At 31.5% G+C, this 17,457-nt stretch overlaps 2 protein-coding genes and 1 pseudogene across 2 annotated transcripts; 1 reads left to right on the top strand and 2 right to left on the bottom strand.

Moving 5' to 3' along the window:
* Positions 1-10,053: 10,053 nt before the first annotated feature.
* LOC145577030 (uncharacterized) lies at positions 10,054-10,497 on the bottom strand. Its single transcript, XM_081634722.1, has one exon. It carries the CDS (start codon positions 10,495-10,497, stop codon positions 10,054-10,056), a length of 444 nt encoding a protein of 147 aa, XP_081490848.1.
* Positions 10,498-12,834: 2,337 nt separating this feature from the next.
* Positions 12,835-13,694, bottom strand: LOC145574127 (dirigent protein 22 pseudogene; annotated as a pseudogene).
* A 1,022-nt stretch (positions 13,695-14,716) lies between these two features.
* LOC145574122 (NDR1/HIN1-like protein 13) lies at positions 14,717-17,245 on the top strand. Its single transcript, XM_081631861.1, has 2 exons — positions 14,717-15,219; positions 16,654-17,245. Exons 1-2 carry the CDS (start codon positions 14,737-14,739, stop codon positions 17,041-17,043), a joined length of 873 nt encoding a protein of 290 aa, XP_081487987.1. The 5' UTR covers positions 14,717-14,736; the 3' UTR covers positions 17,044-17,245.
* The last annotated feature ends 212 nt before the right edge of the window (positions 17,246-17,457 follow it).

Raw genomic sequence — 17,457 nt, 5'->3', positions numbered from 1 at the left:
ACACCGAACCGTTAGCAAACTGCTTGTAATCCCCCGTATTTTTAAATATTTTATAAATGAAAATTTATTTTATTCATAATATTTATTTGTTATTTTTCATAATTTAATTTCAAAAGTTTCAAATTATTAATCTGGGTCGAAAATTATTTGAACAAATTATTTTATGCACCTTTATTCTACAATTTATGTCCAATCACACAAGCCTAACCCATTTGTTTACTTAATCGACCCATTATTTTTATGAGGCCCAATCTTTCTTTTTACCCTACAATAATTCTCTCCTATAAATATCCCATGAATCTCCAAAAATTTCCCACACAAAAAGGTTAGTCTTATTTTCATCCTCCTTTGTTTCATTATTTTGCTTAATGTTAATTTAATTGTTTTGGGTTTTGATTTTAGTATAAAGATTATATTTTTAGTATCAAATTATATTTTAATGGTATAAAGATTATAAATTTCAGATTATATTTATGTTATAAATTTCATATTTTATGAATTATAAACCTAGGGTTTCAATTTATTGAAAATCATGATTTTAGGGTTTTTATGAACAATTGATTTAGGGCTTTTATAGTAATGATGTTTTGAAATTTTGGTGATTATAACTACTGATTAGTTTAACTTAATTCCAGATTATTTTGAACACATAGATTCGTGTTTTAATTTTTAGATTTTCGTTCGTTAATATTAATCCCGATCAGATTCTGAACTCATCCGATTTTGATGAAAAAGTAGTGTTTTCCATGTGGAAACAACGTTTTAAGAAAGACTCACTACCTTTGGTAGTGAGCACCACCTTCTCGTGGCCAAATTCAGCCTCTAAATATGATTTTCGGGCAGTTTTTGATTTTAACGAAGTTTTTTTATACTTAAAATATTATCCTTGAGTTTAATTAATAAAATTAATTATGTTTAAAGTTAATTAAGCATAAATATATGTTTTTACTGAAGTTTTAAGTGTTGAAAATAGTTTCTAAGTACTACTTTTGATGTTTTATAAAGAGGGTTTAATCACCCATTAAAAAGGGAGATTTTTAGGGGTTTTTATATAATTTTCAGATTTTTATTAGACTTTGAACTTGCTGTAATTTCATGTATAAGAGTGTATTTTAAGGTTTTTATGAAGAAAAATTTAAAGAACTATATATAAGCCTTTAATTTTAACTAAAGGGAAGGTTTTAAAGTGTTGTTTGATTTGGATTTTGAAGGTTTTAAAGTAAGTTAGTATTGCTGTAAATTTGATTGATTGGGTATTGATTGAGATGTTATTATTTGGCTTAGGAGAGGAGTTTATTGAAGGTGATTTCTAGTTAGTAAAGTGGCATACTAATTCGTTTGCTCAAGGTACGTACAAGTTACGAAACCTTTCTTTTAGGTGCATGTTTAAGGACGACGGATCGAGAACTTAGTATCATGTATAGGGATGACTAAGTTAAATTGTTTGATTATACATTGTGAATTTCGTATGACGTGCACTATTTTATATTGCAAGTATTATTTGTGCTCTGATTATGCAAGGTGCGCTTAGAGGCAAAGGTATATGATTGGTGTAATGATTAATTTATTACTCATTCATGATTATGCAAGCAGGATGAGTAAAGGAAGAATTTAAGTCTTCTAAGACGAGGTTGAGGTTTTGGGGTGCCTTATGCACTCAAGGTGTTTATACACCGAGGTAGTAAAGGAATAAATAATAAATGTTGCTTGCCACTAATAAATCAAGAATTGAAATTGAAAAGTTGTTTTTGATTGAATTGATATTGGATTGATTGTATTGTTATGCATATGAGTCATCACCAAGTCTAAACCTGTAAATCACGTAAAGTGCAAGATGGATGGGCAATAAAACTCTGGATTGGTGCACTTCTGGAGTAATGACAATCAGGGGTTGGGGTACATGGGGTATTAGCCGTGTACTTTTCTCGAGGCCGTCTGATCTACGAGTCTCTTATTTCAAATATTTTTCAAAACTAGGAGTTAGGTGAGATCTCATACTAACTACGGTCACGGAGTCGCGCCCGTGGTCGTTGGATGTTTATTGATGTTTCTGAAAGGAGGCATGGGGTTTTTCTTTTATTGATGTTCCAAATGGAGCATGGGTTGGACAACCTTGTCTATTGCGTAATCCAATGAATAAAAATAATGGTTTACCTATTATTAATTAATGGAGTCTTAGTAATATAAATAGTTGAGTCGTGTGTTGAGTCTATAATTTAATGATGCATGATGATTGATTATTAGTAGCATGTTATGGATTTCTTAATTTATTTTGCAGCTTGTATGTACTCAGCTTTGCTGATTGCGTGCTTTGTGTGTCTTTCTTTGGTCATGGCCTTCGCCTTTCAATGACCCTGTGATGATCCAATTTTTACACTTGTAATATTGGGGAGCAGAATTACCACAGGTTCTTACACATGCAGCATTCATCAGGGTTGTGGGATCTTGAGTAGAGAGTTGGTTGTTTGCATTTTATTTCTTTTGCAAGTTTGAATTTATATTAATTCGATTTTATTCGACACTATTTCTTTTGGGTTTGAATTTATTTGAACATTGAATTTAATCACTTACTACTTTTATTGGGTTTTGAATAAGGGCCTTAATGGTTCCAAGTTGTATGACTTAATTTGGTTTCATTCGTTGGTTTTGAAACTTATTTATAACTGATTTAGTTTTTCCGCTGCTATTTTCTGATAAAGCCTTAACGTTTGAACACGTGGCGGTAGCACGCCAGTAATTCTCTTGAATATTGTTCAGGGTCCTCACAGGTTTAAAGAGAGAATTATTGGGGTGTTACACTGCTACCCATTTGCACCGAACCATTTAAAAACCAAACTGTTTGTAAACCGAACTGGTTATAAACCGAACCGTTTATGAACCAAACTGCTTTTAAATCGAACCGTTTACAAACTTTTTTATATAATTAAATGGATTTTTTTTTGACGGGAATATAATTAAATGGATTAAATATTAGAAATCTTAGAATATTTTTTTTAAAATAGCAAGGCAAATCATTCATTAAGGATAATCAGTGTTCACAAACAAGAGCAAAACAAGCAGGCTCAGGCCCTGCCTCAAACTATTAGCAACACTACTGCCTCTAGTCATGGATATAAATTATTAAATAAGAAGCATATAATAACCTAATTGTAAACACAATAATACATTAATACACTAACTCTTATAATCTACTTCGTAATAAACTAGTAAGATCAGTATGACTAAACTTGAAACAGAACATAATATGTATTTATAAAATCAATGAGAATTTGTTTAGAATATGATGCCTAAATAGTAAATATGAAATGATTCGCGACTTTATATAAAACTTGTGAACACAAAAGGTTAGCAAGTACTATCAAATTTCAAACCAAAACCATTTAACTGTCCGAATCCAAACAACTCGATAAACAATTTATTTTTTGAAACCGAAAACCGACCCGAACCGTAATTTAGTAAACTTGAAATGGAACCGATATGAATAACGTTAAAGTGGTTAAACCATCGAAGAACCGAATCAGTTATAAACTGAACTGAAAAAGAACCGAACCAGTTAAAAACTGAACCGAAAAAGAACCGAACCAGTTATAAACTGAACCAAAAAAGAACCGAACTATTTCTAACCCGAAACTGTTTGAACCGGGATAAAAACCGTTTACACCGCACCGTTAACAAACCGCAACCCGTCTGCACCGAACCGTTTACTACCGGACTGTTTACAACCCGAACCGAATTAAAACCGCTTAAGAATAAACCGAAACCGAATCGAACCGATAACTATTTAAACCGAACCAAAACTGACCCGTGAGACAATTAAACCGATTCCAAACCGACCCGATTGAATACCGAACCGATTTCAAACCGAACCGAAACCGAACTGTCAAACCGTTTTGACAGTGCTAATACAAAATAATGTAGGTACAAGTCATAGTTACCATTATATTGACATAAAATACTGGTTTGAGGGACATTGAAACAATCGATCTTATGACTGGGTTGGCAGCTCATCAATTACACAATCTAAGCTGTTTAATTATATAATCATTTCATTGGATCCTCTACAACTAATTTACATTAATCATTTCAAGTCAAATGCATCATGTAACGTACCTGATCTTCGTTTATTGCAAATTACCCTTTTTTATTTTTTATTTTGAGGGAATGCAAACTATTCTTATTAGGGTTGTATGAATATCAATTTTGTTTTTAATTCTTTTGTTGGAAGCTTTTCATTTTCATTTTCGATCTAATGGACCAAACCTTTTTTTTTTTTTTTTTGGGTAAGTAAGATGAAGGGCTCTCTACTCCTCAGATGATCAACCTGATTTAAACTACGCCCTATGGCCTCTATCGTAGACTCATAGTTTGTGTTGATAGTTTTACGCAAATTAGGTTGCTGCAAAATCATTTATCATGTGATCATCAACTACTAGGTTTTCTACATAACCCATGTACCAAGCCCAATATCAATATCATACCACATGTTTTGATTTTTTTTAAACACCACATGGACGGATTCTTCCACATCACTATATAAAGCACGATGCCACCTTGAACATTTTTGTAACTCGAAGCAAAAACTAAAAAAAAAAGGTCCCTAAATAAAATCATAATAGTCGGGCCTAACTCTTCTTTCTATTATTTTTTCTTATGCTTAATTGTAAGTGACAATTATAAAATTAGGAGTGGAGACATTAAATAAAGTAAGTGAATTAGAGAAAAAGCTTGAACAACACCTAGAATAGATATATTGTTGAGCTTTTGCTTTGTATATACTAGATTTTTTTCACAAAAAAAAAAAAAAAAAAAAAAATGTAGTGCCCCTCAAACTATGTGCTATGCTATAAGCCAACACTGATGATATAGCATTGACAACCAAGTGCTGGTCTGATGGTAAGAATTATACCTCCTAACCATTCAGTCGGAGCATTTCAATTCTACTTGACCTTAATTCCAATAGATCTAAGGTGTATCCGTTACACCAAATTAAATTGACCTTTGTGAAGTTCGGAGACCCATATATAAATGAATGACAAAGTTTATTAAACCAAGATGACACATGTTGTACACTTTCACAACACACATTTAAAGCCCACAGTTTGAGTGTTTAACAACTTGCTGCTCAAGTACCTTGGCCCACGTAATTCTACAAGACCAGGCCCTGAAATTCTTGTAATATAAGCCTAGAAAATAGAACCCTGATTATCTCTCCTGACTCCTAGTAGCCCACGACATAAAGAGGTTAACCCAAAATTACTTGCAATACTTTGTTTTTTTTATGAATAATCTCATATTGTTTGATAACAACCTAGATATGGTAATATCATCGCTTCAAGTCTCCAATATCATTTGACGTGTAACGATATTCTTTTACAAAATATATCATAACCGCTGGAAAAATATTAAAAGTTAATGAATTTACACAAAATAATTTTGTTGATCTGGCTTGTTTTAACCTTTGTTACATATTAGATCTATCTGCACGTGATACTTAAAATTATTGTTATACTTACCCATTTATATACAGTATACTTCATGCATTTTTATATAGTATTTATACAGTATACTCAATGCATTTTTATAAAATATAAGTAAAATTTAAACATTTTAGGTACTTTAGGTGTAAAGCATTACCACCAGTTTGGCTTGTAAAAAAGAAAAGTAATTATATATTGCCTCATTTTCCCACTTACCCATTTTAATTTGGTCCCAACTAGACCTTCGAAATTGCTAAAAAGCCAAATAATGGAGCTTTTCTCCTGAGTGCTTTAAGGAATCAGAATACTTTTGATCACCACATTCCATTCTTAGGAGTTAAGTATTCTGCTAGTTAGGAACAACTAATTATGAGATTATTATTATTATTATCATTTCATTAATTAATGATTAGAATTAGATTTAGTCTTTATATCTCAGCTTTTAATATACTGTCAAACTTGTGTTGAGAACGAGTTTATGGAAGCATAATTGAAATTAACCTAAAGTAGTAATACAAGGCGCTATTATGTACATTAATAGAGTTTAGCATAAACAAATGCACATTAAAGTACTACATATATAGCAATCACCATCTAATAGAATGAAAAACATACATCAATAGTGAGAACTTGATAAAAATATACACGTACTTACTTCAATTCATATAAGATTAAGATTATTATTATGTTTTATGATACAATGTCCTTGCTTTCATACATAATAAGGGAACGGAATAACGGAACAAATAACTAGTAACAAGCTAAGATATAAAAAGCTTTAAAAAGTTTATTCATTCATACACCACCTATAACACACAAGAAGACTCCCAATAATTGAGAACCATGATTTCACTATTTTTGTACAACTACTAGATAGGATTTTACACGAAGAAATAACAAAATTAACCCTATCAATACCTCACTTTTTATCCTCCTACTCAACAAAATACACAAACAAATGACAAAACTTAATGGTACGCTAGCTCATTAATTAAATATAACAAAAGCCTTGATTAAAGGAATATAATATAAAAGTTTATACTACACAACAATTATACACTAATTAATTACGAGTACTTAATAATATACTCATCAATCATGATGATTATGAAGATAATCATCTGCTAAGCAAGGGCCACCAACTTTCCCTAATAGAAGTATGATAAGAAATCATAAACATAAGAAACACAAGAAGAATTCCTACACCCCAAGGTGAACCACCAGCTCTATGGATGGAGTCTTGTTCAGGCAAAGGGATCAACAAACGTCGATCTTCGTAGCTCGATAGCCAATGGACTGCTAAGAGAAGAAGTACAGGGAATACCATCAGGATTAGCTTCACTTGATCCATTAAATCTTCCCATACTGATTCATAGTTTATGTACCATGAAAATCCTAGAAAGAAAAATACAACTATGAATAAAAAACATAGTTGCACTGGTGGAGGTGACAAATATTGTGTGTAGGAGTTTTGATACCTTGCCATAATAAAAACTATATGTTATAATTTTTATTATTCAAACTCTTATGAATATATATGAAGTATGAACTACTATGGTTTATTTTGAAATATAGGGTTTTGAATGATATTCTTTTTTTTGTGGTTTGTAAGCTATTTTTTTGAAAATTTTTGTGTGTGGTTGTTGTATATAAATGGAAGAAAAATAAGTGGATGGAATTGTTCTGGAAAAAGTATAGAGGTTCTAGAGTGAAGAAGAGAGGTTTAGTTAGAGTGGGGGAGATGCTTTTATATACAACAAAAAGGAGGGGAATTGCTTCTAGTGATACAATAGCTTACTTGATACTCCCTCAATAAATTAAATTATATTTATGAAACAGAGTGAATATCTTCTGATATAATAACAATAGTAAAAAATAAAATAAAGTTAACTAATGTTGTTGGATTGGAGGTGCATAATTAATTAAGCGATAAATAAGTGTACTAATAATTGTTTGCTAAGTGTGGGTTTAGGAGGAAGCTATGTCCCACGCTCATTTCAAAATTCGTGGATGAGATGCACTACTATTGGAATTAATTAGCACGTACAAAGCTAGATGTTTACCATATCATTCAATTCATTTCAATAATTGAGGTGAATTAGTGTAATTGGGTTGGTCACTTTTAATTTGCAGTTGTCATTTTCATGAGGTAGCTACGACCAAACAATCTTGTTGTGATCCTACTCCAAACACTCGTTTTATATATTTTATGGAGTAATAAATATAATTTCTCGTAGTGCATACTGCATGGATCTAGCAATATGACTTTAATTTGGTGCATATACATGACTTTCTCTTGATGGGTCATGTCACTCAAATGTGCATAGACGGATCTAGTAAGGGCGTGGATGACACGTGACTACAATTATAGAAAAAATATTAGTTTTAAACAAGTTAAATAAGATATCCATTAATCTAAGGATTGAATTGTAATTAGTTAGCACCCGTATGTTAATGTAATTTAATAATGATCTTAGATTTGCCTCTTCAATCATATAATCATATTTAACAAATCTAATTAAGCATGTAGTGTTCTCAAAAGACATATACCACTACATCCTTTTTGAATCATCTTAGCTTGAGCTATATGTGGTTTTGTTAGTGGATGAAACAAAAGGTAGCTAATTGACTAAGATGGCACATGAATAGAAGTGTAGCATATCACATGTGCATGCCTTTTTTTGGTCTTTGTATGTGATGTGACTTAATAGCGATGATCTATAATCAATATATCTGTTACACATTTGAATTCTCCCTCAATATGGCTCATTCGTACTAAAAATAAAATAAGTCAATAAATCATGCATGAAAAACTTACATAGTATGGTAGTTAAATTAAAAGAAATTGCGTGTTATCACGCTTGTCTTGCTCAAGTAGGTAACCCTATGGAGCTAATTTGTTATTTAAAACCTTTGAAATAATGCTATTAATTAATAAATACACGGCTTTAATTTGTCATGGCTTTACTTTTTTTTTTTTTTTTTTTTTTTTTGACAAAGGCATGGCTTTACTTAGATTGAAGAAATTCCACCTTTAAAATTATGCCGATCCATGAAGATACTTTGAGGCCGGTGTTAAATTCAATGGTATAGATTCTTTCATGCACAGTAATTATTTAATTTTAGCCAATGACCACTTGCCACGTACAACCGACCATGGACCAAATTATGGGAAAAAGAGATCTAAAATTATGCAAATTTTTCAATACAATAATACTCATTATTGGGAGGAGCATTATCTGGAAATGCTGGTCCATCTTCAAACTTTAGTTTTTCATCACTTTATCTATTTGTATATTGTAAATAAAGCATATTTGGAAGGAAAAAAAAAGAGGGGAATATTGTAGTCTTGTTATGCGCACAAAATGTGCTTGACCAAATATCTATGTGCAATTGATACTGTTCCAAAAACCCAAGTGCATGAACTGATTTATACATAAATCCTTGTTAATGAAGCTTCTCGACCTCAAACATGTGACTTTTAGTTCTCTATAAGTCCATGCATAACGTAAGTTACACAATGGTGATATTTAATCTTGTACATTTTGAAATTCATTTAACCTTAACCGTGCAAAGAACATGGACATTCATGCGTTGTCTAGCCCACATAAGAAAGCAAAAGTTCTATCTACAATGCGTATATGCAGCATGAAGTCCTGTGAGAAGAATTTTTAATCCTTTTTATTAAAACAAAAATTATCAAGATTTGGCTTTGTGAATTATATAAAATTAGTCCATAAAATCTCAAAAACGCTTGGCATTGTCGCCTATAATTATCGGTACTTATTATACGCACACAACGCAATAGCCAGTAGTTATTAGGAGTATGGGCTTTTGCGCAATCCAAAAAGCTTTGAAGTTGATTGGTAGCCAAATTTCCACAAGATTAGGCCTTTCTTGAAAAAATATGGTCAACAATTTCAACTTTTTTAAGCCAACTTTGGAGAAGATAGGCTCTAACAATCCAATATAATTTAGGGTTTTTCGCAAAATTTTACATGTACATTAAAACAAGTTGGGAAGTACTTTGATCCGTATGAATATATGATACCCCACGTCGTTGGCTCATTGTTTGTAGTTTATTGGAGTAAACCCCACAATCACCTAATTAGCTTAGATCTTATCTTCACTCTTAGCCAAATAGAAATATTGTTCCACATATATTAAGATAATGATGAATGACTTTCTTGACTTTTTTTTTTTTTTTTTTTTTATTTATTTTATTTTAAATTAAAAAAAGTTTTTATTCACATGATGAGTATAATTTAACTAATTTGACATCTATCAAATGAAGTTATCCACATACCAAGATTTAAGATTTAAAATGATAATGATTTATACGAAATTTGATCATAGATCTGAATAATCACACCAAAAAGTCCAAAGCTACAATGAAGCACTAAAATTATATAGTTTGATGACTTTGATCTAGATATAGTGATGAAGATACATAGTTTAATTTGATCTTTATTGAATACAAGCATAAAACACTTGACTAATCTTCATACATACAATAATTAAAATTAAGACTAAAACATAAATAATTGAAAATGATGAACAATCTAATTTAATGTAATTAAGAAGGATGAACTTTATGAGAAGAAATCCCTTTCCAAGCAGATTTCATAGAATTAGTAGCAGAATTAAGAGCACCTTCAATATATTTCTTAGAAGCAACATAAGCAGCAGTTTCCATAGTTTTACCCATCCTTCTAGAAGCTTCACCTAAATTCAACAAGCTATAATATTCAGCCATGGCTTCAGTCTCTAATTCTTGTTCAAACCTTGTAAACTCTTCCATTGCACTTTCCATTGCTGAATTTAGCTCTGCCTCTGCTTCTTCCATGGCTTCTTCCGCGCTTTCTTCTTCTCTGTTACACTCTAACTCCATTGCTGCCCATGATTTGTACGCCTCGATTTCGAACAGTTTCATTAAATCTTCTATGTTTGAAGGATCAAAGCTCTTATCGTGGAGAGCTTGGTTTGATAAGAAGCTGAATTGAGCTATCAAATCTTCCATTTTCAATTTTTTTTTTTTTTTTTGGATCTGTTTTTGATTCACAATTAAGCTTAGTACTCTGTTTTTGTTTTTATGAACTCTGTTTTTGATTGAGAAAGTGGGTGGTGAAGAGTTATGAAGTGAGGATGTTTGGATAGAAATTGATATTGTTGTTGGAAGACATCATGATATCAGCAAGTGGCTAAAGAAATTCCTCCATTTTCTTTTTTCTTGTTTGTATAACAGTAAAGTTATACTGGTAACTTTTGACTTCTTTTGCTTGCTTACTAGGAGAGTAGGAGCTCATTAATTATTATTGATTTATTTCTACTACTGGTAGTGGTTATTTTTTTTTTTGGGCACCTCTGAATGGTACAAATTTTATTAATAAGAGTCCCTTACAAACCCATTACTTCTGGTACCTACTACCTACTTTCAATTTGTGGGAATACTTGAGAAAGTCCAAGTTTATTTAGTTTGATAAACAAAAAATGTATATTAAGAGTGAAATTTGTAAATTAATCAACAATTTTTCACTATTTGTAGACCTTACGCTTGTTGATTTTATTGCAGAATCATCATGCTGAATGACATATTTAATTGATTTGTTTACGAATTTTCATTTGATAAATGTTTTTTTGTGTATCAGCTAGAAAAATTATAGTTTACTTTTGGGTTAAGGCTTGCAATCTAATCACATGGATAACTTAGGAAAACAAAGCTAAGATAATACTGTAGCTCATTAGTTGAATCTTAAAAGAGACATAATAAGGGTTTGTTTTCTTTAGCTTAATTTCAGTTCAATTCAGTTCAGTTTCTAATTTCCTTCTTTCATAAACAATACAGTTTAGCTCAGTTCAGTTCAATTCAACTCCAATCAGTTCAGTTCAGCTCATTTCAATAAATCAGAACATGCCCTAAGTAAAACTATTAGTAATGGTACAAATGTACAATAATAAAAATGGACTGTTGGTCAATAAAACTTGAAGTCAAGCATATAACCCATACCACCGGATGGGCTGTTGGGCCTATAGCCCAAAGGACCCAAATTCTTATCAAAGTATGAGATCAAAGATTCAACATGTAAATCCATGAATGACAAACCCAATACCAGGCCATGTTTAAGATTGTGATTTTTTTTTTGAAGGGTGACTAAATTAATTTGATTATGTGACATCAAGTAAATGTTTCCCATAGTTGGTGCAAATTTTTATTTTTATCTTTGATAATTGTAAATTTGTAATCCTACCAAACCTCAATATTGTGATCCTAACCACCCACTACTTGAATAGTCTTTGAAAATATGGCTTTGGCCATGCTATAATTGTCAAACACATACTCACACTTTAATTTCAATTTCTATGCACATTTGTTAATGGCTACTGCACTAATTAATGTGATTATTTAATAATTAGAAGCAGTAGAATATTTTGGAAACAAAGTTTTTTTTTCAACAAGCTATTTTGTATGGAATGTGACCTAATGTAATTGTAATGATAGCAAAGTATACTTATTTAGGTGTGTGGAATTGACTTCGAGAGAGGTTACCACTTGTAAAATCAATAAAAAAAAATGTCGACCCTGTTAAAATAGGATAACAGTCCATATACAATACTATTCATTTTTGCTAATGAACGGTTAGTTGATTATTGGTTGGTTTATTTAGCTTGTTAGCTAAGGTTTAGCTAAGCTAATACATACGAAGTGATATTAGCTAGATATGCATCGGAAAAAATATGTTTGACACATTGATTACATATACTGAGTAAAATGAAATTTCAATCAAAATAATTGGAACAAAAGCCCTAATGGGCCCAAATATTCATAGTGACCGGTTATAAACGAATACATTAGGCACACCTAACGGTAATATCAAGTAAAATTACAAGGACTCATGATGATTGTTCTCTGTTGTATCTCTATATATGTAGACAAAATATTTGAGCTTGCTGAATCATTAAGTATTATATTCAGACAACAATACTACGTTAAAGTATTACAAACACCATGATTAATTGATTAAGCATGTCTTAACTTTTTGGATGCCTTGGATGCTTCTTGTTGAAGCTTCATTCAACTCATGCATCAATATTAATGTGGACCATATCATGACTACGATTATTCAAGTACTAAGAAAGCTGAATCTTTACCTATTCGTGCTTACTGTAATACTGTTTGGCGCTTTTTAGGTGAAATCGCGAAAGTAGCCAATTCAATATACGGTACACAAAATTTTAACTTGTTAACTTGAAACACGTATATTGAACGAACTCTTTAAATTTGATTAAATTCATACGTACATAAAGTTTTAAATTACACAAACTTAAGAACCAACAAAATACCTCAAATGATAATTAAACTCAATTTCAATACAATAACCTTAAAAACTGATGAACCAATTCCTGAAAATAGGTGAATTGATTCACTCTTACATATTATCAATAACTTTTACCAAAGTATATGCTACGTTATATCGGTATATGAGAGTGGGTCATGCATATTGACCACTTTCAAATATCAATATTTGATTGTCTAACTTACTAAAAATGTTTATTTTTCTAGTAAGTAGTGATACAAAATTAATAATGCATAACATAGCAATCATATTGAACGGTAGCATCACCATTCTTAGGATTAAAAGTATAAGTCCTAGCTTGAACATAACCTCTAGCAAACCTAAACAATCCACTTCCACCAATCACAGGCATTTCTCTAACCTTATTAAACACCATATTCCTCCCTAACACTGTTATGGTACTACCATTATATTTCCCTTCCACAAAACCAAAGTTCATGGCCATGAGAAGCCCTACGTCCGTTTGGCAAGCCGAGGCGTAGAACCCTTGGGCTCGTCCTACAAGCTTTGACCCTAGTTTTGGACCTTCCGTTAAGGGGTTATCAATCATGTTCATCACACCAAACGCGGTGGTGGACTTCCTTGGCGGGTTCACCACCTTGACTGATGTTGGCCTTGGCCCTCCAACGATGTCGTGCCAATAAAACTTGAAGTGAGTTAGCTTTTCTTTCTTGAAGTTTAAACCAAGGACTTGGACTTCTTCATCTTCTATGGTTCTATCAAAGCTAGCTTGGGTTGGTGTTGGGAGGGAAAGGGAGTAGAAGAAGATTAAGAGAGAAAAAGTGGTTATTTGGAGAAAACTTTGCATTGTGGAAATAATAATGTGGTGTAGTGTGGTAGGGACTTTGATTATTTTTCCTAATGGAATGTGCTTAGTGTTTTGATCTCAACCATATACTTGTATATATAGTGGAATTGAGGTGACCGAGTCAAAGTTAAAAATAAAAAATTAGTCTATTGAATATCTCATTAGTAATTCTTTAAGTGAGCTAATGTCTAAAAAACCCTTTATTATTAATTAATACTTCGTACTAGATTTAATTCTGTATGATGCACAGGAGTAAGATGAAAAGATAGAGTTACATAACCGGTTGGTCTGGATCCATACATATTTTTAATGCAATAGATAATTATAGCAGAGGAGGATGTTTGAGTTAAAAATCATTGATGCTTACTAGTGCCGGCCCAATTTGAAATTATACCATTAGCTCTAGATTGAACATGAAGCAAAATAACTTAAATTTGACCTGAAATAACTTGATTTGAATTTGTCTAGATATAATTGCAATTAAAATGACCAATTACCTACCGGTATATAACTCTCTTTTACTAAAAATAAAAATATTTGAATGCATGAAATAGTGTTAGCTAGATTATTGATATAGATATAGTGGCAAATATATATATATATATATATATATATATATTTTTGACAGAGATATTGTGGCAAATCTTACGACAACAATGTTGTTAGTAAAAGGGTGTAAACTAGAGAGTCAAATTTAATGTTTAATGTTAAAAAAGTAGTAAGTGTGAAATATAAAGTCTAAAGTAAGCATATGGAAGACAAAGAGGGAGAGGAAGGGCGTGACAATTGACAACAAGACAAGACGACTTATTTAGAAGGTGTAACAACCTCTCATCCCTAATTTTCTCTTTTCCAACCCAATAATTTCCCACCATTATCCACCCTCATCATTTTTCACCATGACAGAAAAACAATCCAATTCCAACACAAAGAAGAAAAGGAGAAATCACAATAATAATAACATTAATTATTTTCAACACTACAATGCCTTCATTGTTTTGCTCCAATAATAATAATCTCATACATTAATTGTTAGAACCCAAAATTTCATCCCCTATTTCCTTCCACATTGTGAATACCGCTCCCCATTTTATCGATGGAGGAGCGGGTCCACGACCACGACCACGACCACAATCGTAGCTCCACGAACAATGAGGATCAAGACGAGGAGTTTGACGATTTTTACAATATCTATCATGAAAAAAACAATGTAACGGAAAATGAAGACAAGGAAATGCAAATTGTACCCTCAACAAAACATGAAGACTCCAACCCACAACCTCATTCAACGTACATAATACAAGTCCCTAAGGATCAAATATACCGGGTTCCGCCACCGGAGAATGCCGGGATTGTGGAAAAGTACCGGAACCCGGTGCAAAACAACCAAAGTGGGCGTCGCCGGCGTTGTGCGTATTGGTGTTTGTCTATATTCCTTGTGGTTGCCTTCATTGTTAGTGTTATTGTTTGTGTGCATCTTTTTACGTTGAGTCCTAAGAATCCTGATTTCTCTATCAAGCGTGTTGTCATTAAGAACCCTCCTCCTTCTTCTAAGAAGAATGCTTCTCCTAAGTTACAGGTAATTATACCCTACAACTTTTGTTTTCTACGTTAAGCCCTTAATTTAATTTGATTATTATTTTTCTTTAATTTGTGTTAATTGCATATTCTTCATGATTTTTCTTGATGGTAATTATTCCTAATTGATTTCAATAGAGGCAAAAAAATAGTTGACTTTTCTTCATCTTTGAGGTCAATCTTTGATGATTTTATTTCCGATAATTAATTAATATTTTTAGCTATATATATTGAATGAAATTAAAAGTTTTTGATATATAAATTATAGATATTAAGGCAATTCAATAAGACATCAGGTGATTCTATATTCTCAATTGTAAAAGTGTAATCTTAAGAAGAACTTAAAACATCAATGTACCACATACTCTTTTCATAGTTTTATTCCATAAAGATGTTTTATTTGATTAAATAGTGTCCAATGCACACCTCTTAAGCACGTGTAGGAACATCTTTTATAAATAGTACTCCATATAGATATCATGATTCATGAATACACACGTTATAATCAATTTAACAAGATCATAAGTGATATAAGATTGGATAGTTTTCAAATGGCTACAATATAACTGTAGTCATTATACTAAATTAAATCTCAACCATCAATTAAAATTTGACTAATCTAAACCTTTAATTGGGATGACTTTTTTACAAAATAAAAAAAAATAAAAAAAAGCAAACTACACGTTTTTATTTACAGTTTTTATCCTTCAATCATACTCTGTACTTTGTTTGCTCCGTTCTCCTTAGCAATCCCACCTTATTGATCAAGGATTTATTATTTGCAATTACTTTTTTTTTTTTTAATGAAAATAGATTACAATTCCTCACACGTAGTACATGGGATGATGGGAGTTAGATGATTTTAATTTTTGTAAAGGCATACATGATGATGATGATGAATGTTTAATTTGGGTGGGAAACAATCCAAGTTGTTAAATCTTAATTGTATAATCATCTGTGTTTACATTATGCCTGTCAGTTTATATGTATATTTGATGAAGATGTCCTTTAACTTGTAGGTTGAGAAACCATAAATGGCGACAACCCAATTTTTTTTTAGTATGAAAGACAAACAGTTTTTTTTTTTTTTTTTTTTTTTTTTTTTTTTTTTTTTTTATAATTTTTTTTAAGTTATATTTTATGTCAAAAACAACTATATGGACGGACTAGATTGATTCATTAAATTTAAAGGGTCAAGATTGAAAACAGTTACAATGACTACATTTTTATTGTAGCCATTGAAAAGTCTTCCTATAAGATTACATGGATAATGTAGTCAATATTTTTTTGGACCTTAAACAAATAAATGCTATTGGGTTTTAAGCAAATGATTTGATGCTAGCTTAGCCTATTGTATGTACTCGATTCTAACAAATTGATAACTCGTCTATATTTAAGTTTATTTGTTAGTGCATACTAATGTTGATTGTAATAGGTATCCTTGGAGACAACGAATCCAAATAGTGTGAATGATATCGGTTATGGACAAGGAAACGCCACACTCGTGTACAAAGGGAAGGCGATAGGGCTAGGCTCGTATCCTGCGCTAGTAAATGAAGGATCAGGCAAATCTGATGAAGTAGATGTGCTTCTTGCAGTTTCGTCGAAAGGAGGTTTGCCAAAGGAATTAGTGTCTCAGTCTCATAACAACAACAATAATCGTAAAAAAGCACTGGTTTTAAACCTATTATTGAACATCCCTCTTAAGTTAAAGACTTGGTTATTTACCAAGAAAACTGATGTTAGGGTTGGTTGCAAGTTTGAGGTCAGTTCCGTTGGAGAAAAGATCAAAGTTTTATCAAAAAAATGTGATATCCAAAAATAACCACGAGTACTACGTACCTCCTCGTAAACACAATAACGGGAAGAAGATCGATTATGTTGTTCATTTTCCAAACTAGAGTAACTCTCATAAACGAAATTGACTTCTCTGAGTTGACTTGTGCAATTCTTTTTTTTTTTTTAAAAAAAAAAAAAAAAACACTTAATAGCATTTGGGCCAATTTTTTCCCATTCATTTGTTGCGATGTTTAATTTCTCGTTGGTTGTATTTGTAAAAAAATTGACGTTGCATTAAGTAAATTAGTTTGAATCCTGTTCAATGCATGCGTGTTAGTCTTGTTTGATTATACTTGTACAATATTAATTTATTTATAATTTTTATTTACCAATGGAAAGAGTTTACAAATATGAGTTTACAAATGCGAAATATAAGCCTAGCAAGTATTCTTTCATTATT

Source organism: Chenopodium album, chromosome 13, assembly GCF_948465745.1.
Source record: "Chenopodium album chromosome 13, dcCheAlbu1.1, whole genome shotgun sequence".
NCBI lineage: Eukaryota > Viridiplantae > Streptophyta > Magnoliopsida > Caryophyllales > Amaranthaceae > Chenopodium > Chenopodium album.
The sequence above is the reverse complement of the archived record's forward strand: the minus strand, read 5'-3'. Positions and strand labels throughout refer to the sequence as shown.